A 24,892-nucleotide genomic window follows, 5' to 3' on the forward strand; every position below is an offset into this window, starting at 1 on the left:
AGCACTCTGAAACAGGTATTTTTGGGACCTCAAGTCACCCATGATATGGCGTTCCAACTGCTGGCACTGTCACAAGGTTCATCCATGGTCAGTCATTTTTCCGTCCACTTCTGGACTTCGGCATCTGAGCTGGAGTGGCCGGATAAAGCCCTTATCCCTGTATTTTGGAGGGGGCCGGCTGACCACGTGAAGGACGCTTTTGCCACTAGGGAGATTCCCGCCACACTGGAGGAGCTAATAGCGGTCTCCACTCGAATCAAACTTCATTATAACGAGCGAGGGTTGGAGCAAGCCCAGTGTAGACAGAGGTTTCGGCTGGCTCCCAGCTTCGCCAGATCTCTGGAATCTCCGGTTCAGCCACAGGAGGCCATGGAGGTTTCCGCCAGCCCTAACATAATGAGAGAGAGAATGTTTTAAGGCATTTTTATTACTTACTGCAAAGTCAAAAGTTTAAATACATTTCATTAGTATTTCGTACCATTGCTCTTAAACTGAATGACTTGGGCCAAACATTTGGGATATCCTTCCAGAAATTTCTCCCAATAGTTGGTCAGAATTTGGGCCCATTCTTCCTGACAAAACTCGTGTAACTGATCCAGGTTTGGTGTATTCCGCCAGCCCTAACATAATGAGAGTGAGAATGTTTTAAGGCATTTTTATTACATACTGCAAAGTCAAAAGTTTGAATACATTTCATTAGTATTTGGTACCATTGCTCTTAAACTGAATGACTTGGGCCAAACATTTGGGATATCCTTCCAGAAATTTCTCCCAATAGTTGGTCAGAATTTGGGCCCATTCTTCCTGACAAAACTCGTGTAACTGATCCAGGTTTGTAGGTCATCTTACTCGCACCTGCCTTTTCAGCCTTGCCCATATATTTTCCATAGGATTAAAATCAGAGGTTTGTGATGGCCACTCCAAAACATTGACTTTATCATTAAGCCACTTTGTTACCGTTTTGGTAGTATGCTTCGAGTCATTGTCCACTTGGAAGACCCATTTCTGCCCAAGCTTTAACTTGAGATGTTACTGCAGTATTGCCACATATTCTTTTCTCAAGATGCCATCTATTTTATGACGTACACCAGTCCATCCTGCAGCAAAACATCCCCACAACATGATTCTGTCATCTCCCTGTTTCACAGTTGGGATGGTGTTCTAAGCTCCCAAGCTTCCTCCTTTTTCCTCCAAAAGTAGCAATGGTCATTATTCCCCCAAAAAGTTATATTTTAGTTTTATCAGACCATAGGACATGTCTCCAAAAAATAAGGTCTTTGTTCCTGTGTGCATTTGAAAACATTAATATGGCCTGTTTTATGTTTCATTTAGAGAAATGGCTTCTTCCTGGCAGAGTGGCCTTTCAGCCCATGTTAATACAGTACTCGTTTCACTGTGGATATTGACACAATCTTACCAGCTTCCGCCATCATCTTCACGTGGTCTTTTGTCCTTTGGTTAATATGCACATGTCTTACCAAGGTATGTTCATCTCTGGGACACAGAACCCATCTCCTTCCTGAGCGGCATGATGCTACACAAAGAAGCAGTGTGTCTCATGTGTGCATTAAAATACATCCACAGGTGTGTCTCTAACTCAGATGTTACCAAAAAACAGAAGTTTCCAAACACATGACATCATCATATGGGCAATCCAGAATTGTTTAAAGGCATAGTAATCTTAGTGTATGTAAACTTTTGACTTTGCAGTAAGTAATAAAAAAGCCTTAAAACATTCTCTCTCTCTCATTATTCTGGCATTTGGCCAATATCAATAATTATGGTAATCCTAATTGAAAAAAGGAAAGGTTTATTCTGATTTCATGCCACATATTGAGAAAAACATGCATATATGTCTTTTAATATAGTGTATATAAACTTCTAGTTTCAACTGTGTATATATACTTTGCAGGAAATTTGACTCAAACTTGATCCTTTGCAGATTGATTGACCTATTGTGGCGCCCCTGAGGCTCAGTCGCCACAGAGGCACTGCACCTTCTCCTAGTGCCCCACCGTCCAGGTAAGGTGGGAACTCCTTGCCACACTCCAACACCTGCATCCCACACACAGGATAGTTCAGAAGGACCACATTGCAGCTTTAGGCTCAAGGTGTAGCAGAGCACCTTTCGTGGAACCCTGCTTCGTAACACGAGATGTGCTGGGAGGTGGGTGGAGTTAGTATAAAAGAAGGTGAAAGATAGGATCTAGAGGTCAGTCGGTCAGTCCCTTAGGGGGCCGTCGGAGACAGGAGTGAGGATCCCTGGAAGAAGGGATGGAGGAAGGAGTGCTGCAGCTGCCTCAGTGACCTGAGCCAGCTGGCATGGGAAAGGAAAGAGAAGGAGAGACGTAGAACTGTAACCTGCATTTCCATAAGAGAGAGAAAGACAAGTACGGAATGAAGAGGAGAGAGAACAGAGAGGAGGAGTGGGTTGGAAAGGAACCCTGCCTATAGGTTCTCAGCGCAAGGTCGGGGCCCGGTCCCCGAGGTTGTATGGACACTTATGGTTCTGCAGCAGACACTGGTGGAGTAGTCGGCTGTAAATGCACTACTCCCATCAAAGACTTGGGACACAACAGCAAACGAGTAGAGAGCCGGGATTCACGAGAAGGGAGTCCCCGAAGCAGGCTACAGCTGTCTGTCATACAAGTAGAGTTGTTAGGAACATCTGACAGGAGGAACTTCAGAGAACCACGGAACTGGAGCTCTTCACACCAAAAGGCGCAATAGAGGAGTCGTTCATGAAAGGCACATGTTGGCGGGGTGCTGGCAGGGAGAGTCCTATCTTGCCTGGAGGTTGGCTGGGCCGCTGCCCCGGAGGACACTGTACCGAAGCAGGCACCTGTGTGCACTATGAACTGTGAGTAAAGCTTTGAAACTGCAAGCTCTGGTGTCCTCCATTCCTTCCTGCATCAGCACCGCCACATTTGGGTCTTAACATCTACACCATTCGGTGCCTCTCCTCATCCATTGCACCTACACTGCCCTGGGACTACAGCTCCACCTGTGGGGAGCTTCACCATCTTTGCTGCATCACACCATCAGTCCCAGTGGATCTGCAAGCAGTGTTGGCTTACCATCTCACTTGCCAAACACCACAGGTGGCGTCACAAACTTTCCATATAAACTACATTACAAACATTCCCGCCATTGATATTGGGCGCCCAGGGCCACGGACCGGGTCACCGCTGCTGTGACATATCTCCCCCTGACACCGGCCCGGTGCTGAGTACCCCACAGCTCTGGGTGAAGCGCGGGGGCGACCCACTATCTCTACCAGGTATCGTAGATTTAAAATCCAAAGAGACTGGTAATGTAAGAAGAGCAGAGAGGGGAGGGGATGACAGAGAGGTTTTAAAGTAATATTTTCTCTGAAATGCAGCAGCTTTTCAGAGTAAAACACACCTGACTGAAATGATGAAGCCAGTGTCTGATTCATTCTGTTCCATTTAATATCACATTTATTTTTCTGGCTTAAGCAATGTCATATTAAGTTTTGCTTTATATAGCAATAATAGCTTATAAAGGAAAATGCTATACTTAAAGAAAGTTTCATTTTGATAAAATGGGAGCTGACCCTAAAAAAAATTGTGCTATCCTCTAATTGCAGTGGAAATCACATGTACATTTTAAAAATCATGTTTTTAGTTTTATGTTTAGAGCTTACGTATGTTGTGTTCTGTTTAGAAAGAACAGGGTTTAAATTGAGACCAGCTGCTGGTTTACTTTCTGCCCGAGATTTCCTGGCGTGTCTAGCTTTCCGTGTGTTTCCATGTACACAGTACCTGAGACATCCTTCATCTGCAATGCATTCTCCCGAACCGTAAGTAAAATTTAATTAAATAAAATGAAAGCTTTTTGCGTAAGTGTTTTATTTGTTCAATTTAACAACTATATGTGCCATAACAATGCTCTTGGATGTCGCCGCATCTTTCATTCCGTGTTTGGACCTACAAAAGAATATTCTTGGTTACCTTTTCTGCTAGGGAAGGGAGATTAATGTTTAAAAAATAAATAAAGTAAATATGATACCCACGTTTTACTTTATGAATACCTCTCTACTTTGCCAACCATGCTCCTCAAAACAATGATTTGGGCTGTGACAAATTTGGAAGCAGTGTAGTGTAAGCAGAAGGACGGGGCTTGGGGTACCTTTCTCACGTCGGATCCAGAACTGTGGGGGTTGTCTCCTCTGTTGTCGGGGGAATGCTTAAAGAACCGGACCAACCTTTGCACTTGGCAACAGGGGGTGTGTCTGAGGCAAAAAAGCAAAAGCGCGTGCGTAAACAGGCAGACTTGGCAGGAACTGATAGCGCGCAGCAGGGGAAGGTGAGTGCTCCGTCCCTCGACCACCATAGCAGCACAGGCCCACGCTCCAGCATCCCCGCTGCCGCCCGTAGAGACTGTGAACAGAGACGTGCCGTGTGCCCATTGGCTCCCGCAAAGCAAGGTGCCAAATGCTCCGGGCTCATGAGTACCACACACGTGCCACTTAAGGAGGACCGGGTGTGCAACTGTCAACTGAACCCTGACCCCCCGGGATATATATTTGTCGGGTCACGTTGGGCTCTGACATTGCTGTAGCCTGTGCCTTACCCTCTACCGCACCCGCTGGACTTAGGATCCCGTAGAAGGGATCAGAGACTTACCGCTGCCGGGACGACTCAGCTCGTCGTTGTCTTCAGGACTACACCGGATTAACCCTGCGCTGACCGTTGTTGGCGCCAACGCTTGTTTCATGGACTCTACAGTCTGGAAGTCATCGGATTAGATAAGTTATACCTTAAGAACTGCTACTGTCATTTTCCCCTTTATTTTCCCAAACCGCATACCCTTTATTCCCTACTACCTGCATTATCCCTGTTTAACTCTTTATCTCCCTGCATGGAGTGCATACTTGTCAAAGTAAAATACGTTAACCCTTGCTCTGTCTCTTGTCCGTCACTGCATTACGCAACCTGCTAACAGTAGCAACCATCTGGCAGTTGTTGCTACCATGTACTTTTTCGGCATTAGTAACTAATCAGCTTAACCAAAAATTTTAAAGAAATTCTTTTACTAAGTATAGACGTTTTTGCACATTTGTTTACATTTTCAAACTGGAAGCATGTACTCGCCACCCCAATATTAATGGCAGGCTGTTATTGCAATAGCCTTTTTGGTCATCAATTGTACCTTACCTAGCATTTATGATTGATTTCATATTTTTCTATGGTTGGATGTGTAGCAAAACATTTTTGAAAATGTTATACTAGTTTTCAAAATGCAAGTGGCTCTGGGAACGGACATGGTAGTGTCATACAAGAAAAGCACAATACCACAGCTAAAAATGTGGGAGCGGAAGACCGCCACAGCAATACTACCAGTTCTACTGGCACCAATCGTCCAGCTGAAATAGTATCAAACGCATTTCACACTTGCCCACCTAGACTTCTGCCAAGCATACTAGTGGGGAGAACGGAGATGGCATAATGGAATATACGTTATATCACATTATGTCTCAGTACCAACTCAGTTCTGCTCAGTCCACCTCTCCCTCTGCCAAAACACTTAATGTATATAGTGGAATTTTAACTCTTGCAATTACAACTGTATCTGTGTTGCCCTTTTGTCCCCTAATCCTCAGCACTTCGGGGCTAAGGAAGATACTTTACCAAAACAACTTCTTCTCTTTGATTTATTTAAAATGGTGGAAAGTCAACTCTTCTACTCACAAGACATGGGTAAGATATGTAGTACACAATTTGAATGCCTAGCATTATTGCTGGCATAATACGTCGAGATCAGTCAGAGAGGTGGAGGGAAGGACAAACAGCTTAGACCAATCTCTACATAGAGGCAACTGTCAGTGGAGTCATGGATGACTATGCTGATGAATCTATGTTAGATAAGCCATGGTAACCAGAAAGGTTTGCCGCAGATGTAATGTAATCAGAGGATGTTTTTGTGCTGTCTTCGATGATACACAATGTTCGCAACGTGCAGCTGAAAGATCCTCCAGGCAGAAATCTATTTCTTCTGAGGTCAGCTCTCTCTGAAGCAGGTGATGCACCTCATGCTGATGGTAAAGGAGGTTCAAAAGCACCTGAAAGCTTTGGTCATGGTTGCGGTGAATAATATGTAGGCTAGGCGTCTCGTGTGTTGGAGCTATTTTGCTTATTGCCATAAAACTTTGGCACTCTGTGTGTTCTGAAATGATTTTTGCCTTATAAATTATAAATCTTGCTGCTGCTTTTCTCAATAAACTCATTAACAGATTATTGCTTTTTATGGTGATCTGTACTAGAGATGAGCTAACCTAACATGTTCGGCGAATAACATGCTGAACAGTTCAACAAATGCACCTGCACCCCATTAGATTCAATGGGAGGCCAAAAAAAGTATACACATCACCTTAAGAGGAGACAAAAAGCTTCCCAAACAGCTAAAATTAAGGGCAGATACCATTAAAAGTGGTATCAATTGACCCACAGTAGAAATTTGCAAATGGCACAGCAGCAGTCAGCCATGGGCCATGCATGAAGTATCAGGTTCTGGGCCAGCATTTACAATTTGGAATTGAAGTTTCAATGAGGACCTCGAGGTTAAGGGAGCAGTGTAAGCCTTCTTAGCTGGGAGACCTACCAGCTCATGCAACACCTCCATTTTATTTTTATTTTAACCACACTCAGAAGGTTCATGCAGCACTATTGGTAGAAAAATGTAAGAAAAGTAACACAGGTAGCTGACTGAAAGTAAGTGCAGGCCTGCCTGTCTGAAAGCCTTACTTACATTTGCAACCCTCCAGCTGGAGACCCAACTCTGAGTCTCTATATTTAAAAAAAAGTATAATTGTCACACAGGACTAAAGTAACATCAATTTCCACAGATTAGAAACAAAATAATAGGCCTCTGACACACCTTCTTCTATAGGCAACCCAACAGATGAAGACTCAACTTGGAGTCTCCACATTTCAAAAAATTGTTTTCGCCATCAGCAGCAGTAGCAACAGCAGGCACAGAGGACACAACAAAGGTGGCACAAACTGCAGTAATGCAAGATCAATGAATGGCAGTAAAAACTACTGTCATGTATTGAATACAGTCTATATAGAGTCTGGTGCTTGGGTGCGAGGAAACACAGGAAGCACAGGCTTGTTTAAGAAGTGCCTGTATTACTTCATACTAGTCAGCATACCACAAGGGAAAGGTTTTTGCACAATTGCAGGTACAGAGTCAGGAGACACTGCAGGCCGGAATAAACCTTAAGTCCATCATAAATCGTAGAAATAGGTTCAGAGACTCTCTCTTACTTCCTTCACAAATGTTGATGGCAAACAGAGGGATTCCTGTGTCCACATGTGCTCCTAAGATCCACGTTAGGAGATGGCTGGAATACTATATCCAAGACTTCCAGAAGCCAGGTCACAGACGAACAGCAGACATGATTCAAAATCACTGATTGAACAGCTGAGGCTGCTCAAAAAAGCAAGTGGCAGAGAACAGGGTGGAAACATGGAAAATGAAAACTCCATACTGAATGAGGGCAAGGTAGCTGTAGCAAGACAAAAAGCAAAATGGCTGACGGGGAAAAAAACAGGTTTCAACAACAAAAAATAACAACAGATATGGCAAAGAGACTGAGAACCTTACAACTACAACATAGCCTAGTCTGTCAAGTCTGCTTATCCATCAGGACACCACCAGTAGCGCTAAAGACACATCCTGAGAGAACTCTGGCAGCCAGGCATGACAAAACCTCCAAGGCATGACAGGTGAGCTTAGGCCACTCTTCCATTTTTGAAGATCAAAATACAAAAGGGTTGAAACCCCCCTGATGGCATTGATATGGAGCTTCAGATACTCCTGCACCATCCTCTCCAGTCATTCACAACATGTCAGACTTGCACTCTGTTCTGCTGGTGTACGGGCAGGTCGGAAAAATGTATGAAATGACTAATAGAAATTGCTTATGCCATTTACACTGCTGCTATTATTTTTGTGATGACGCTTTGACGTTCTCAGGGTGAACGTCTACAACTGCGATGCACACTGTGTGCTTCACTGCTGTCTTGGGGAAAAACACTCAAGATTGTCTACAAGCGTGCTTTGATATTCCAGCATGCACGCATCCCTCTCCAGGGGGGAAAGCATCTGGCTAAATTTACTCTTGTACTGTGGATCTAACAGAATTGCAACCCAGTAGTCAGCACTATTTCTAACCCTAATAATACAGGTATTATGTTGAAGATAGTGTAGCAAGAAAGCGCTCATGTGTTGGGTGCTTACATGAGGTCCAAGTCCATGGTGTGTTGGTGGTGATGTAACACTCAAGATTGCTTCCTCCATTCCCTCCCGCATGAACAAGAGAGAGGAGATTATTATCCTCTTTCTCTCCTGACTGTTGTGCGTCCATCACCTTGATCGCCTCCATTTGTTCCTAGGTTCCTAGGACCAGTACTAGTTTGTCTGGTACCATGAGCCCCCCTCGATCGTTGTAAGCCACCCTTCCATGGCACCCACCTGTGCAACGACAATCCGTAAATTTGAGATATTGTTATCTCTTCCGCATCCACCTCTGCTTCCACCTTTTCCTCTGGGACCACCACCTCCTCACACAGACTATTGAAAGTGTACTACAGCATGTAGATGAAGAATATAGTGATGCCAATTATGGCATTGTCAGCGCTAACCATCTTAGGAGCCATTTCAAAAAGATCTGCATGGCCATGTTCAGTAAAGATAGGGAGAAATGACAGCATGTTTTTCTGAAACTCATCTATTACCCACGAGAAAACTGGCCCAACCGAGATGAAGAACTAGAGGCTGAAGAGGTCTATGAGTTCTGGTATTCTGCCAGGACGTTGGCTGCTATGCAGGAGCAGGTGCAAGTAGTGTCCCAAGAATGCATACTGGGACTGTTAGGAGTCAGATTTCTGCCCTGGCTATGCAGAGATCTAGACCCTTACATCTCCTCCCGTATCGATCTCCGTTTTTCGGAGCGCGGTATGGAGTGAGCTCACTCCAAGCGGAGAGAGGTACACCTGCTCCCAACCTTTTTGTGCCTCTGTAGCTGCCCGAGCCAGAGGTTCTACCTCCCGAGCCCATGGAGGTGTCTCGCACCATTTCAGAGACACCTCCGGCTCACGGGTCCATATGCGGTTGCCACCACCTACACGCTGCTTCCCAGGAAGACAGCCCCCCGCAATGGTCTGACTGTGAGTCGGTAGGCGAGACTTTTGTTCCCCCTCGCCAGCGGCCTAAAATTCTCGCGTGGGCACACGCACCCAATGCGGACGGCCACCGTGGCTATATGCAGACCACGAAGTCTCTGGCCGGATCGTATTGGTGGCCGCACAGGGCTCGGGACGTAAAAAAATTCATTCGGGCATGCACTTTATGTGCCCGGGATAGCTTTCCCGAACAGAGTGTGGCGACGGCCATCGATACACAGCGGCGTCCTCCTAAAACTCCCACTCCCATTATCTCCCGGGTGTCCCTCCTGAGACCTGGCTACCTGGCCTCCGCTGATTCCATCCGTATATCCCGGTTTTAGGTTTCACCTACCGGCACTTCAGACTCGCCTTTTGACGAGTCTGAGGCCTGTGCCACTGTCAGGCACAGGCTGGCGGATCGGAGGGTTCTGGGAGGGGGGCCCTAGGAGGGGGGTAATGTTAGGAGTCAGATTTCTGCCCTGGCTATGCAGAGATCTAGACCCTTACATCCTGCAGTCTCCTGCTATCCGTCCACTGCAGGAGAGATTGCAGAAGAGTTTGCTTTTCAGCAACTCTCTCCGGAGGCTAAGTCCTTCACCCCATACTCTGAGCATGCTCCTGGGACAACCTCCCATTGGAGTTCAGGAGTCAGGTGCTCAGGTCCTGCTCCTGATTCCATTGGTCCAGCTCAGGGTTATGGAGACTTCCGGAAGGTCCCGTACACTATAAAAAGTGCGCATGGCTGTTCCGCCATGCGCTAGTATTTTAATACTGCTGCTGTGTGTATGGTTTTGTATGCTTGGACTGGTGGATGACTTATTATGAAACCCCTTCCGTCTGACATTACGATTGAGTGAGTGATTGGGTAGCCGCCAGTAGCAGCGCTAGCGCCAGCGCGCTCCAGCCATACCTTGTGCAGCAGCTAAGCGTCCTGCATTGCACCAGCGTCCTTGCAGCGCCTTGCTTGCGGCTCTGTTCACGCCGCGCTGCAGTTGTAGCTTATTTCTGCATCCGCGGTTGCGACGCCAGCACACTTGTTACTACGGTAGGTGTCGGATGTAGTGACGTTTTAACTACTCCGGTTTTTGCCTACCGCATGTGTGTCGCTGAGTCCCTGTGTTACTAACAGGCTCAGCGTTACTTTGCTATTTTTCCTGTAGCAGCTCTGTGCACTTAACAGAGACTGCTTGACTGCACCTGGGTGATATAGAACCCCGTGCACATTACCGCCACAGTGCTCTGTGTCTTCTAGCTGCGGTTTTTCCATCTGCCGCACGGTGGACCCCGGGCGGCGAACACGTTTATTTATATTTTTTAAGGGTGTTCCGCCGCCGTAACATAATACTAGCGCCAAGGTCTGGCTAGAGATGACAGAACAGCAGCAACTACTCCAGTGTGTGCGACAGCTCGAGACTCACTTGACCACCCTTGAGAGAGCTCTCGCAGCTTCGCAGGCCACGGATGCTGCTGTAAAGGCACTTGCTGATGCAGTCGGGCGAATGTCCATGTCCACACTTGCGCCGACAGTTACCCACCTCCCGTTGCCCGATAAATATTCTGGGGATGATGCCTCCTGCAGGGGGTTTATCAGCCAGTGCTCGATCCACCTGGAGCTGCTGGCTGCGCAATTCCCTACAGAACGGGCCAAGGTGGCCTTTATTATATCCCTACTGTCGGGCAAGGCGTTGGAATGGGCTACGCCTTTATGGGAGCAGGGTGATCCTGAGATTCGGACCGCTGCCCACTTGCTGACAGCCATCAGGCAAGTTTTTCTCGGTCCCCGGGTCACCCATGACACCTCTTTACAGTTGCTTGCCTTGTCTCAGGGTCTCTCTCGGTTAGCCAGTACGCCGTCCGTTTTCGGACACTTGCGTCCGAGTTGGAGTGGTCCAACAAGGCACTGATCCCTGTTTTTTGGAGAGGATTAGCGGGGCATGTTAAGGATGCTCTCTCCACTAGAGAGATCCCTACCTCTCTGGAGGAGCTAATTTCTATCTCCTCCTGTATCGATCTCCGTTTTTCGGAGCACGGTATGGAGTGAGCTCACTCCAAGCGGAGAGGTACCCCTGCTCCCAACCTTTTTGTGCCTCTGGAGCTGCCCGAGCCAGAGGTTCTACCTCCCGAGCCCATGGAAGTGTCTCGCACCATTTCAGAGACACCTCCGGCTCACGGGTCCATATGCGGTTGCCACCACCTACACGCTGCTTCCCAGGAAGACAGCCCCCCGCAATGGTCTGACTGTGAGTCGGTAGGCGAGACTTTTGTTCCCCCTCGCCAGCAGCCTAAAATTCTCGCGTGGGCACACGCCCCCAATGCGGACGGCCACCGTGGCTATATGCAGACCACGAAGTCTCTGGCCGGATCGTATTGGTGGCCGCACAGGGCTCGGGACGTAAAAAAATTCATTCGGGCATGCACTTTATGTGCCCGGGATAGCTTTCCCGAACGGAGTGTGGCGACGGCCATCGATACACAGCGGCGTCCTCCTAAATCTCCCACTCCCATTATCTCCCGGGTGTCCCTCCTGAGACCTGGCGACCTGGCCTCCGCTGATTCCATCCGTATATCCCGGTTTTCGGTTTCACCTACCGGCACTTCAGACTCGCCTTTTGACGAGAGGGTTCTGGGAGGGGGGGCCCTAGGAGGGGGGGTAATGTTAGGAGTCAGATTTCTGCCCTGGCTATGCAGAGATCTAGACCCTTACATCCTGTAGTCTCCTGCTATCCGTCCACTGCAGGAGAGATTGCAGAAGAGTTTGCTCTTCAGCAACTCTCTCCGGAGGCTAAGTCCTTCACCCCATACTCTGAGCATGCTCCTGGGACAACCTCCCATTGGAGTTCAGGAGTCAGGTGCTCAGGTCCTGCTCCTGATTCCATTGGTCCAGCTCAGGGTTATGGAGACTTCCGGAAGGTCCCGTACACTATAAAAAGTGTGCATGGCTGTTCCGCCATGCGCTAGTATTTTCATACTGCTGCTGTGTGTATGGTTTTGTATGCTTGGACTGGTGGATGACTTATTATGAAACCCCTTCCCTCTGACATTACGATTGAGTGAGTGATTGGGCAGCCGCCAGTAGCAGCGCTAGCGCCAGCGCGCTCCAGCCATACCTTGTGCAGCAGCTAAGCGTCCTGCATTGCGCCAGCGTCCTTGCAGCGCCTTGCTTGCGGCTCTGTTCACGCTGCGCTGCAGTTGCAGCTTATTTCTGTGTCCGCGGTTGCGACGCCAGCACACTTGTTACTACGGTAGGTGTCGGATGTAGTGACGTTTTAACTACTCCGGTTTTTGCCTACCGCATGTGTGTCGCTGAGTCCCTGTGTTACTAACAGGCTCAGCGTTACTTTGCTATTTTTCCTGTAGCAGCTCTGTGCACTTAACAGAGACTGCTTGACTGCACCTGGGTGATATAGAACCCCGTGCACATTACCGCCACAGTGCTGTGTCTTCTAGCTGCGGTTTTTCAATCTGCCGCACGGTGGACCCCGGGCGGCGAACACATTTATTTATATTTTTTAAGCGTGTTCCGCCGCCGTAACAGGGACGGTCCCGTGATGAGTGGGTCTGGTTACAGCAAGAAGATGGGGAACTCACTCAAATGAGACCGTGGGTCACGCTAAAGCAACTTCCCAGTCAGAGAGAGGGGCGCCCTGTCCCCGGGGACTCTGCAGATCCTTCGGCAGTGGGAGAGGCTCCAACTGAAGAATGGGCTACTGTACCGTAAAAACCAATTTCAACGGGAGCTGGGTGCTACCTGGCAGATGTTGATCCCCGAGGTGCTGCTACCTAAGGTGGCCACAGAAGTGCATGAAGTAGGAGCTCACTTCGGTCAGGAGAAGACCTTTCAATGGCTGCGAAAACTAGTTTATCAACCTCGGCTGAAGGCCATGGTGGAAGAGATCTCTTGGCTATGTAGAAGCTGCGAATTAGCAAAACCTCCAGATCATAGAGCTCCCACACAGACCATCATGACTCTCTGCCCCTTTGGAAGTACTGATGATAGATTACATGACAATTGGCCCAGCCTATCAAGGATATGAACATTGTCTGGTGATGATGGACCACTTCACAAAGTTTGCCGTTGTGACCCCGACACGTGATCAAACTGCCGATTCCGCTGCATATGTCTTCTGCAAGAATTTCATTCAGGTGTATGGCTGCCCAAAGCAAATCCACTCCAATCAAGGAGCCTGTTTTCTTGGGCGCGTGATGGAAGAATTGCATCGCCTGTACCAGATCGAAAAATTTCAGACGACACCTTACAACCCTCAGGGAAATGGAGGCTGTGAACGGTTCAACTGAACTCTGATTCAGATGTTAAGGATGCTGGAGGAAGATCGAAAGGCCCGGTGGCCTGAATTCGTAGCTGAATTAGTGTGCGTGTACAACAGCGAATACATCACACCACTGGTTACATTCCATACACCCTGCTGTATCGACTGTCCAGGAAGAGAGATTATCAAGCTGGAGTTGGATCCCGGGGAGGACTACCCACAGATCGGGGTGTCCACCTGGGTCTGAGAACATTGTCATCGTCTGCAGACACTGCATTGTCTGGTGCAGGACAGATTTCAGGGACTAGAGCATACAGAAACAACTCCTCTGCGTGAGACAGCTCTCCAAGCTGGGGACCATGTGTTGGTCCCAGGTTAACGTCCTCGAGACAAGCTGGAGTACTGGTGGGGGAAGACCACGTATTGGGTGAAGCGGAGAATCAACTCCGAAGGGCTTGTCTATGAAAGCCAACCTGAAGAGGAAGAAAACGACTCCACTCGAATAGTTCACCGGAACATGCTACAACCCTGTTTATCAAGAGATCCTGACCAAATAGAAGAGGTGCAAGGTGCTCCTTAAATACCCTCTCCAGACATTGCTGATTGTGAAGAAGAGGAAGGTCCTGAACACCAGCCTGTAGATCCAAGAGAGGGGCAGGTGCCTGAAGTTCCTGAAGCACCTGAAGTCTCTAAAGTGGCTATTCCATTGGAAATGGGCACGTCCCTGCCCTCACCTGTACAATCTGACCCAACCACAACTTCAATCGGCTACTCCTTCTGACTTACAGAGCTCCGAGCGGGCAACAGCCGGGTTTACCACCCAACAGATACAATCAAGACTAATTTATTTGGCAACAAATCATTCAAGGAATAGGAGAATGTCAATGTGTATTACAAGAGATCTCACCCGTGGAATGGTGAGCAAAAGGAGAGGGGGAGTATAAGCAGATGGAACTGGGGGTACCTCTCTTACACTGGTTCTGGAACTATCGGGGTTGTCACCATTGTTGTCCAGGGGAAAGCTTTCCAACCTCGACCGACTTTTGCACTTGACAGCAGGGGGTGTGACTAAGATAAAAGAGCCGGTGCTCGGGAAAGGGGGAGAAGATTTGGTGGGAAGACAGAGCGCACGCAGGGAAAGTTTGATGCTCCGTCCTCTGAGCACCATTACAGCACATGCTCGCGCTATAGATTCCCTCCGTCCAGGTACTGTGACTGTGGGCAGAGATCTGCAGTGTTCCTGTTGGCTCCCGCAACCCAAAGTGCCAATCACGCGCGTGCCACCTAAGACAGACCGGGTGACCCATCTAGAACAAGAACTGTGCCCTTCCTCACCCGAATAATACTGTCAAGCTGAGTCACGCTCTGGCAGTGTTACAGACTGTGCTGCACTCCGCACGACGAATCTTGGACCCAGGACCCCGCACAAGTCAACAAGTACTCATCGGCACCATCGCTAACTTCTTCAGGATGACGCCGGAATCATCATTCACCAGTTGCGCCACCGTTGGAACCTAAGACTCTGCAATCACAAAGTCGTTAGACTGATAAGTTAACTCTTCCATAAAAAGTTACTTTTCTTATTACGATTATTACTTCACCCCGCACCCATACTGTGCTAATATCACTTGCCATACCCCTGCTTAATTTTCCATTACCTCCCTGCGTGGACTATTCCCCTTTTAATAAATCTGTTAACCCTTGCTCTGCCTCCTGTCCGTCACAGCATCCCGCAACCTGCTCACACTGGGACCTGCAAACTTCATACACTTTGAATCAAAATCAATTTGTAGCAAATTGATTCAATCAACTGTAATTAGAAAACGTCAACACAGTTTACTTATTACAGTTTCTACAGAAAATACATTGAAATAATTGAATATTTCTGCACACTTCATTTTGGTTTTTCTGCGCAAATAATCTTTTGGTCTTTCTGCACACGTAAATTCTTGGTCTTTTCTGCATGCAAAGCCTTTTGGTCTTTCTGCTCATATAGCATTTTTGTTTGTGTAATTGTTATGACACAATAAATACTTGGGTGAACTCTGACAGACAATAAGGCCACCTTCACGTACACACATATAAAAAAGTCATATGTTTTGAGCGTTTGATGGTGTTTTTAGTTTTTGTCATTTTGAATATACATTTTCCTGGTGTTTTTTTCTGACCAAGCATACAGTATATTTGTTTGTTTGTTTGTTTTTCACCTTTAAGTGTTCTAAAAAAATTCTCATTTGAGTATTAAGTGTTTTTTGTCTCTTTTTCTTGTAATACAGCTTAATTTGTATGTCATTTTCCACTCTTTTTTTGGTTTGTTTTTGCTAATACTGAGGGGAAAAATAAATAATAGAACTAAATGGGAGTTTGTTTTCAATTCATATATTTTTTTCAACCACAAAGGACAGTTAAAAACATTTTAAAATGTGTTCCCCCTTCCATAGAAATTATATTTTATGTACTGGACATATTTTTTCAATGCAGCAGGCTAGAAACAGCAATTCCAGGCTTTCACTGTTTTCTATATTGGTACTGGTATATTAGCTCCAGTTACAGGAGAAGATCAGTCTACTCTGCACAGCAAAACTAAACAAAATTCAAGTCCAATAGTTATTTGACAATCCTTCAAATCAGTATGTCCTATGAGTGCAGTTTGCTAAGTAGCAATTGATCTGCTAAATTACCTTGTTTGCAATATTTTTTTATTTTTTAAGTGACTGCTGCCATGAACTTCTTGGCCACATTCCTATGCTAGCAGATAAGGAGTTTGCACAGTTTTCACAGGTAAGATTTGATCTTACAGTATATCTTTGGCTTTTTACTAATCACTTGTGTAACTGAATGAAGTAAAAATATAGATTAAACGAAATATTAATATAATATACCTAAAACTTCATTTATTTTTTTTCTCTCCGTAGGAAATTGGGCTTGCATCACTTGGTGCATCTGATGAAGACATTGAAAAACTGTCTACTGTAAGTTTGAATGGAATTGGTCATAAAACAATCCTCCTAATACAGGTTTGAATCATGTAGTTGATAGATGGCAAAAAAAATTGTTAAAGGGATTCTGTCAAGAGATTTTTGCTATGTAAGCTGAAGACAACAAGGTGTAGTGATTAAAATACAGATTAAGCAATGTCCCTTATCATGATCTTTTGTTGATTTTTGCTTGCAATGATTGTTTTAGCACCAGGAGCTTATCATTGCTGTGATACAGCAGAGCATGCATGTTAGTCTGACAGGACCCCTCCTATGATATGCACCTCACTGTCTATGGACTTTGTACACAGAGAACCTGTTGTAGTCTGGGTTAGCTTCCTCCGCTCTACTGTATTGCTGATTGGATTCTGTCAGAACTAGGGATGAGCCGACCCGTGAATGTTCAGGTTCGATCAAACTGTAACTGAAACTGAGCCCAAGAGAAGTCAATGTAGACTTGGTACAGCACTCAGCTTAGCTCTGCTTTGCTGGCATGGCTCTGCACAGCTCTGCTCTGCTGGCATGGCTCTGCACAGCTCTGCTCTGCTGGCATGACTCCACTCTGCAAGCGACGGGGGCTCTTTCTATACAGCCCATCACTAAACTTGTACTTTCTGTTGTGGGAAGCAGAGCATGCTGTTCTCTGCTCTGCGCGCTGCTCTCTGCGCTGTCCTCCGCACTGCTCTGCGCCGTGCCAGACTGACCTTTTTGGCGTGCTTCTTCCTTTTATCCCCCTGCTGCTGCAGGTGCTTTCCCAGCTCTCCTCAGTGAGCAGGAAGCTCCTTCTCTCTCCTCGTTCCCTCCTGCAGCAGGGGAAGGCCCGCCTCTTTCAGGCTTTCCCCAGACAACGGGGTAGTTCTGCCCCACTCAGTGTTGTGAATTCGCTTTCTGGCCTACCTCTGGTTACTACTGAAGGTAGTGGAGCTGGTCAAATTGACAGAGGGGTTGCGAGTTCTCTTTCTGGGCTCTCTCTGGTGGTTACTGGAGGTAATGGAGCTGATCTGATTAACAGAGGCTTGCCACCTGATAATGAGGACGACGATTGGAGATCTGGGGTTTTAGACTGCGATTTAAGACAGCCGACTCCCTCTATCCCTGCTGGTGATTTTGTTCCTGTCTCCCGAGGTCTTACTTTCCAGCTCAGTCCCTGCATGTTCAGCTAAGTTTTCATTTGCTATTCTGTTTACATTTGATCTGGTTTTTTCTATTTCAGTTTTGGTGGGTCAGCCAGCTCCAGCTGGAGCTGTGCTGAATCACCATCCATATGTTACTGCTTGTGCCAGTTTGTTTTTGTCCCTTATTAGATTGGCCTCTTTTTGCTCTGCTTTCAGAATATACCAGAGTGCTGATATAGTGGGCGAAGTCGTGCGACTTCAGTATTTTTTGCATCAGACGTTTTGGACTTTTTTGAAGGGTTTTTTCCTTGATTGCAGACAGTGTCTTTCCTTTCCTGTCCTGTCTAGTCAGTGTGGGCCCCATCGTTGACTCAGTCTATTTTCCTACCTGCATTTGTGTTTTCATCTTGTCTCACCGACAATATATGTTTGGGGGCTATCTATTCCTTTGGTGTCTGCTCTGGGGCAGTTTAGATTTCCCCTTTCTTGCTTTTGGCTTAGTTAGCTCTCCGGCTGTGCCGAGGCGTCTAGGATCATCGTAGGCACGCTCCACGGCTACTGCTAGTTGTGTGGATAGGATCAGGGGTCTGCAATCCACTTAGTTACCAACTGTAACGGGGTCTACCAAGCTGGGGTACCTCTTTCAGTACCACCCCGTGTTTTCGGAGGTCCGCTCTGCGTTGGCTGGAGTCTGAATGAATCTCGCTGGCTGGAATTCCTTGGTTACATGGGCGCATATAAAAGATCACTGCTTCTCCATGTATTTCCAGTCTGACAACACTTTACTCACAGGACACAGAATATATCACACAGATACAGAGGGCCGGCCAATAGAAAAGCGGCAGGCCAGACATGTATTACAAATGCCGCAGGTGGCCGGAGCCTGCCGATGTTTACTGTGGAAATTACAAAGGTGGGGGGAGGGCGGACAAAAGGGGAATGCTGATGCATTAGGGACATGCATCTCACATAGAACCTATTATACATACATATAACTGCACAACATATTCTGGGTGCTGAGTGGTTCCGTAACAAGGCTCCCCTTTTCAGCGACGCGATCGACATACACAGCCTGATCCTTAACGGATCGGTTTGGAGATGACCGAAGTTTATGGGGTTGGTACAAGTTCCATTTGTCGACTTAGTCCATCGGCGTTACCGTTTTGTTTGCCGGGTCTGTAGTGGATGGTGAAGTCCAGAGGTTGTAGGGCTAAACTCCACTGCAGCAATCTGGCGTTGTCTCCAGAGACCCGATTAATTCAGACTAGGGGATTATGGTCCGTTAGGAGGGAAAACTGTCGTCCATACAAATATGGTTGCAACTTCTTGAGTGCCCATACTACCGCCAGGCACTCCTTCTCGATGGCCGCATAGCTTACTTCACGGTGCAGTAGTTTCCGACTCAGGTAAGCTACCGGGTGTTCTTGGCCATCCGGCCCGACTTGGCTCAGTACTGCCCCCAATCCAAACATAGAAGCGTCTGTGCGAACCAGGAAGCGTTTAGTTGGATCGGGTGCGGCCAATACAGGGGTATTGGTGAGGGTGTCCTTTAGTTGGTGGAAGGCTTCCTCACACTCTGAGGTCCAGGTTACCTGGCGGGGTTGGTTCTTACGGGTCAAATCAGTGAGGGGCTTGGCTAAGCTGCTGTAATTGGGAACGAATTTCCTGTAATTCCCCTCTGTCCCTAGAAACGCCATGACCTGGGTTTTAGTGCGTGGGATGGGCCATTTGGCTATGGCCTCAATCTTGGCTGGTTCTGGTCCCTGTTTCCCACTTCCCACCCAATGCCCTAAATACTGAACCTCTGATTTGCCCACGTGATACTTGTTTGGGTTCAGGGTGATTCCGGCCTGGTGTATCCTGTCCAATACTGTCTCTAGGTGATTTAGATGCTCTACCCATGTCGCACTGTAGATGGCGATGTCATCCAGGTAGGCACAAGCATAGTCCTGGAGACCATTCAGAAGCCAGTCAGCCAGCCTCTGGAAGGTCGCCGGGGCATTCTTCATCCCGAATGGCATAACTCGAAACTGGAATAAGCCGAACGGGGTGACAAATGCCGACTTGGGAATAGCGTCAGGACTAAGGGGAATCTGAGAGTAGCCTTTGCATAGATCGATGGTGGTCAAATACTTTGCCCCCGCCAGCCGGTCTAACAACTCATTCACACGCGGCATGGGGTATGCATCCGTCACTGTTTTCTCATTGAGCTTACGATAGTCTACACAAAACCGTGTAGTCCCATCCTTCTTGGGCACTAACACTATGGGGGGATGCCCAGGGACTATCTGACTCTTCAATGACCCCTAAACGCAACATCTCTTGTATCTCTTGTCGCATCCCCTCTCGTACAGACTCAGGGACGCGGAAGGGGTTTTGTCGCAGGGGGGGTCTGATCCTGGGTCTCAACCTTGTGTTGTGCCAGGCGAGTGTACCCCGGTCTCTCTGAAAACATCCTCTGTCGCAGCCTCAACAACGCCTCCACCTGCTGTCTCTCCCGGGGGCCTAGGTCTTCACCCAAGTGTACCTGGTCCCATGTTTTAGACTGAGTCCTTTCCCCTAAGACATCCGGCAAGGGAAGTCCAGCTAAATCCTCTGCTTCAGGTGCACAGATGGCCACTACCTCTTCAGGGCGCTCCCGGTAGGGCTTCAGCATATTCACGTGGAACATGCGGATAACCCTAGGGTCGTCACAATCGGCGACATTATAGGTTGTGTCTGCTATTTTCCCCACTACCTGGTAGGGCCCCTGCCATGCAGCTTGAAACTTATTCTGCTTAGTTGGCTCTAACACCAGGACCTTCTGTCCTATTTCCAAAGTGCGCTCTCTGGCCCTCCGATCGTACCATACGCGCTGGCGCCGCTGAGTCACCTGCATGTTCTCACGTACAACCTGAGTCAGCTCCTGTAGGCAGTCCCGGAATTCCAGCACATAGGGTACAATAGGTACCCCTTCTATGAGGCCCTCCCCTTCCAAGTGTTAAAGCACTAAGTCTAGGGGTCCCCTTACCCGTCTCCCATATACCAGCTCGAACGGGGAGAACCCCGTGGATTCTTGGGGCACCTCCTGATAGGCAAACAGGAGGTGTGGCAAGAATTTCTCCCAGTCCCTGTAGGTCCTGGTAAAAGTCCCAATGAGCTGTTTTAATGTCCCGTTAAAGCATTCACACAACCCATTGGTTTGCGGGTGGTACGGGGCGCTTCTAATGGACTTTACGCCACACAGCTTCCACAGTTGGTTGGTCACCTCTGCTGTAAACTGGGTACCCTGGTCTGAGATAATCTCCCGGGGAAATCCAACCCGTGAGAACACCTGGAGCAGGGCGGCCACCACCGTCTCTGCCAGTATGTTAGGTAACGCAACCGCCTCTGGATACCGTGTGGCATAATCTACCACTGTCGATATATACTTTTTCCCGGACGGACTGGGTTTGGCTAACGGCCCTATCAGATCGACCGCTACTCGGCTAAATGGTTCCTCCACAATGGGGAGGGGGCGTAATTTGGCCTTGCATCGATCCCCCCTCTTGCCAATGCGCTGACAACTGTCACAGGTCTGGCAGTACTGACGAACATCATAGGTTACCCCCGGCCAAAAGAAGTTTTGTGTCAGATGATGCCTGGTGCGACTGACTCTGAAGTGCCCGGCCAAGAGATTCGCAGTAACTCCTGCCTATACTTGTTGGGAACTACCAGCTGTTGTTTTATAGTGGGGCTCATCCCTGTGTGGTGCTGCTCTGTGATCCGGCAGAGGAGTCCCTGCTTACATACAAACTGTCCCCCTTCCAGTACTCCTCTCCCCTCCTGTGCCTTCCCACGAAATCCCTCTAATGAAGGATCCTCAAGTAACTCCCTCTTAAATTCATCTGGGGTGGCCCAAGAAATGTGTCTGGCTATGGGAATACGTGCAGTGCTGGGATGTCTTACCTGGGCCTCCTCTGAGTGTGATTCCGCCTCCGCAGCTTGAGCTTGTCTCCGGGTGGTCACAGGATAGGTCTCAGCCAGAGGGGCCACCGAGAATGCAGACAACATATGCCCCAAGTCATTTCCAAGCAAGATGTCTGCAGGCAAATCCTCCATCAAGCCGACCTCAACAAGGCCATCCCTGACTCCCCAGTTCAGGTGAATCCTGGCAGTGGGTAGTCGATGTATAGCTCCCCCTGCTACACGGACTGCCACTGTCCGGTCCATCTTCTCTTGGTCCCTGACGAGATGAGGCTTCACAAGGGTCAAAGTTGCCCCGGAATCTCTTAGTCCCTACATACGTTTCCCATTAACCCACACGACCTGTCAATGCTGTTGCCGATTATCTGCCCGGCTGCCTGCACGGGGTCTACTTCATGCAGCACTTCCTCCATCTCTTCCACCCCTTGGTTAGTCGTAGCCCCCAATGCCGGGTGAGCTTCGCCTTGATAGCAGTGTACAGCAGCCCGGCTGAAGGTAGTTGTTCCCGCCTTTGGCCAATGGGTATGCTGAGTCCGGTTGGGGCATTGTCTTTGCAGGTGGCCCAGCTGACAGCAGGTGTGGCATCGCACCCCAGGGGGACTGTGGTAGGCCGGGTTTCTAGCTGGTCCCCCTACAATCTTCGGTGGTTTGAGCCCTCCAGGTCCATGGGCGGGCCCCTAGTGACCACCTTTGATCCGGAGAACTGCGGCCTCCTGGCATCATGATGTTCATCGGCCAGACGAGTGGCTTCCTCAAGAGTCATTGGCCGCCTGTCCCGAAGCCATTCCTGTGTCTCGGGGTTTAGTCCATTAAAGAATCGTTCTAACAGGAAGAGCTGGGGGACGTCCTCCTTAGTGGTTGCTTGGCTCCCTTGTGCCCACTGTAGCAGTGACCGCCGTCATTTACAGGCCCATTCAGCGTTGGTATCGGTTACGCGTTTTATAAGTCCGCGGAACATTTGGCGGTAGGCCTCTGGTGTCAGCGCATACCGGGCCAAGATCACTTCTTTGATCCGCTCATAGTCCATACAGTCCTCATCAGGTACCGTGCGATAGGCGTCCGCTGCCCGGCCTGTCAGCTTACTGGCCAGAATCTGAACCCGTTCCTTCGGCTTCACTTGATGAAGGGCACACTGCCGCTCAAAGTCCTGCAGAAAGCCATGAATGTCTTCCTCTGCCACCCCCAACTGTCGGAAGGCATTATACTGGATCTTTTTGTGGCTTACTGTTGAATGTACCTGGTCGAAGGCCAGAGCTCCCCCTGCTCGCTGGCTCTCCTCTCTCCGCTCTGCCATCTCCATCTTGGCCAGCTCCACTTTGGTCCGCTCTGCCATCTCCATCTTGGCTAGCTCTATCCTGGTCCGCTCGGCCATCTTTTCCTTCAGATCCGTACGCACATCAGCCATCACCTCTTGTAAGATCTCTACTGCAGAGTTTAGGCCATAAAACGCCAGTCTGTTCTTTACCTCCCTCTGGAATTCGGTCTCCTCCACGTTCACATTGGGGAGTGCTGCACTGTCGTGTTCCATGATGGCTGCTATCAAATCCGCTTTTGTTTTGTTGCTGGCGATCAACCCTCGGGCTTCCACCAGATCTTTTAATGTAGTCCTCTTTAACTTCTGGTAGTTATTTTCCATTCATTCCTTTCCTCCTGTAGAAAGGGTATCAAATCCCGCTGTCTGCCACCAGTGTAACGGGGTCTACCAAGCTGGGGTACCTCTTTCCGTACCACCCCGTGTTTTTGGAGGTCCGCTCTGCGTTGGCTGGAGTCTGAATGAATCTCGCTGGCTGGAATTCCTTGGTTACATGGGCGCATATAAAAGATCACTGCTTCTCCATGTATTTCCAGTCTGACAACACTTTACTCACAGGACACAGAATATATCACACAGATACAGAGGGCCGGCCAATAGAAAAACGGCAGGCCAGACATGCATTACAAAAGCCGCAGGTGGCCGGAGCCTGCCGATGTTTACTGTGGAAATTACAAAGGTGGGGGGAGGGCGGACAAAAGGGGAATGCTGATGCATTAGGGACATGCATCTCACATAGAACCTATTATACATACATATAACTGCACAACATATTCTGGGTGCTGAGTGGTTCCGTAACACCAACCTCTCTGGTTTTCTGTGGCTTAGCTTGAACATGCTCTCCTCCTCGGTAACCCAATCCTAACAACTCAGGCTTCCCCCCGGGGAACAAAGGATGCAGCCTTTCTAGGTCCGGTCCCGGCTTGCAGGTACCCATGGTCCAGTCTATCTTCTTAAATTCCCCCTTTCTTTTAACTAACCGTTCCATGGGCGAGGATTCGTTGTACTCCAGGATGCTCACCTAAGGGCCTACATCTGCTCCTGCTTTTCTGGCTCCATCTTCTCCCATTAAGGTTTGTAGAGGTCACTCCAACCTTCAACTGGAGTGGTAGGGACTTTAGTCACTTTTCTCACATCTTCAGTCTCATCCAATATCTCTGAAACATCAGACACTTTCACACCTTTCTTCTTCTTCTTCTTTTTCCTTTTTTTAGCTTTGTTGCCAGAAGACGGTTCATCCTTTTCCTTGTCTTCTTCGGAAACCTTAGGGACTTCTTGCTCGGACTCCTCAGTCTGTGGACTAAGTACTGCCAATTCTTCTCCAAAGCACCCCCTCTCTTTGACAGGCGCACTCCTGTCAGGACGGAAATCAGATGGATTAAGACCATGCAGACCAAACCTTTCGTCGTCCTACCTAGGTACTGCAGGCGTCACTTCCCATTGCTTTTCAGCCACACTCTCTGCCTCACCCGACTGCTTTGCCTCCTCCAACCGGTCAAGATCTATGGGGCTGTTGGACAGCGAACTTTCCACTTCAGAGAACGAAGCCAGTGGTTCTTCCTCTTCACAAACGGGAATAGTGGAAATGGGCGTACTGGGAATACTTGACACTTGTTCCCTTTCTACAGGTTACCATAACAGGCAGGAACACGACAGGCTTCGGTAGATCATTTGATTAGACACCTCTTCTTCCCTTTCGGGTGGGCCTTAAGGAACGGCACCCATGGATCCAGTTTGGAGTGTCACAAGACTCGCCTCTACATATTCTAGAGCTTCCGAAGGTAATGTCTCAGGACCTTCTTCTTCTTCATAGTCTACCATTTCTGGAGGGAGTACCTCAGGGGCACCTTGCTGGTCATCCATCGGATCAGGGTCCCCTGCGCTGACGGCCAGCAAACTGTCCACTTCAGAGGACAAGTTAAGTGATTCTTCCATCTCGCAAATAGGAACCGTGGGAGTGGGTGTTTCAGGGACATCTGGCTCTTTCTCTTCTTCAGGCTGAGTCACACAGATGGAACCTTCAGACCCAAGTTGGAGTTCCACCAGGCTTGCCTCCATGCCCCTGACCAACGCAGACACC

At 48.3% G+C, this 24,892-nt stretch overlaps 1 protein-coding gene across 3 annotated transcripts in view; it reads left to right on the forward strand.

Moving 5' to 3' along the window:
* The window catches only part of LOC141089002 (tyrosine 3-monooxygenase-like), a 152,955-nt gene that overhangs the window by 73,782 nt on the left and 54,281 nt on the right, over positions 1-24,892 (forward strand). Inside the window, exons 2-4 of one of the 3 annotated variants that reach the window (XM_073575288.1) lie at positions 3,688-3,823; positions 16,174-16,243; positions 16,378-16,434. In XM_073575288.1, the coding sequence (XP_073431389.1) occupies positions 3,807-3,823; positions 16,174-16,243; positions 16,378-16,434 (144 nt within the window). In that variant the 5' untranslated portion in view covers positions 3,688-3,806. Of the gene's footprint in view, positions 1-3,687; positions 3,824-16,173; positions 16,244-16,377; positions 16,435-24,892 lie in introns of those variants that run through there. The other 2 variants (XM_073575289.1, XM_073575287.1) reach the window with 2 other exon arrangements.

The sequence above is a fragment of the Dendrobates tinctorius genome, unplaced genomic scaffold (assembly GCF_039654945.1).
Source record: "Dendrobates tinctorius isolate UK_male_01 unplaced genomic scaffold, ASM3965494v1 ptg000043l, whole genome shotgun sequence".
Taxonomy (NCBI): domain Eukaryota; kingdom Metazoa; phylum Chordata; class Amphibia; order Anura; family Dendrobatidae; genus Dendrobates; species Dendrobates tinctorius.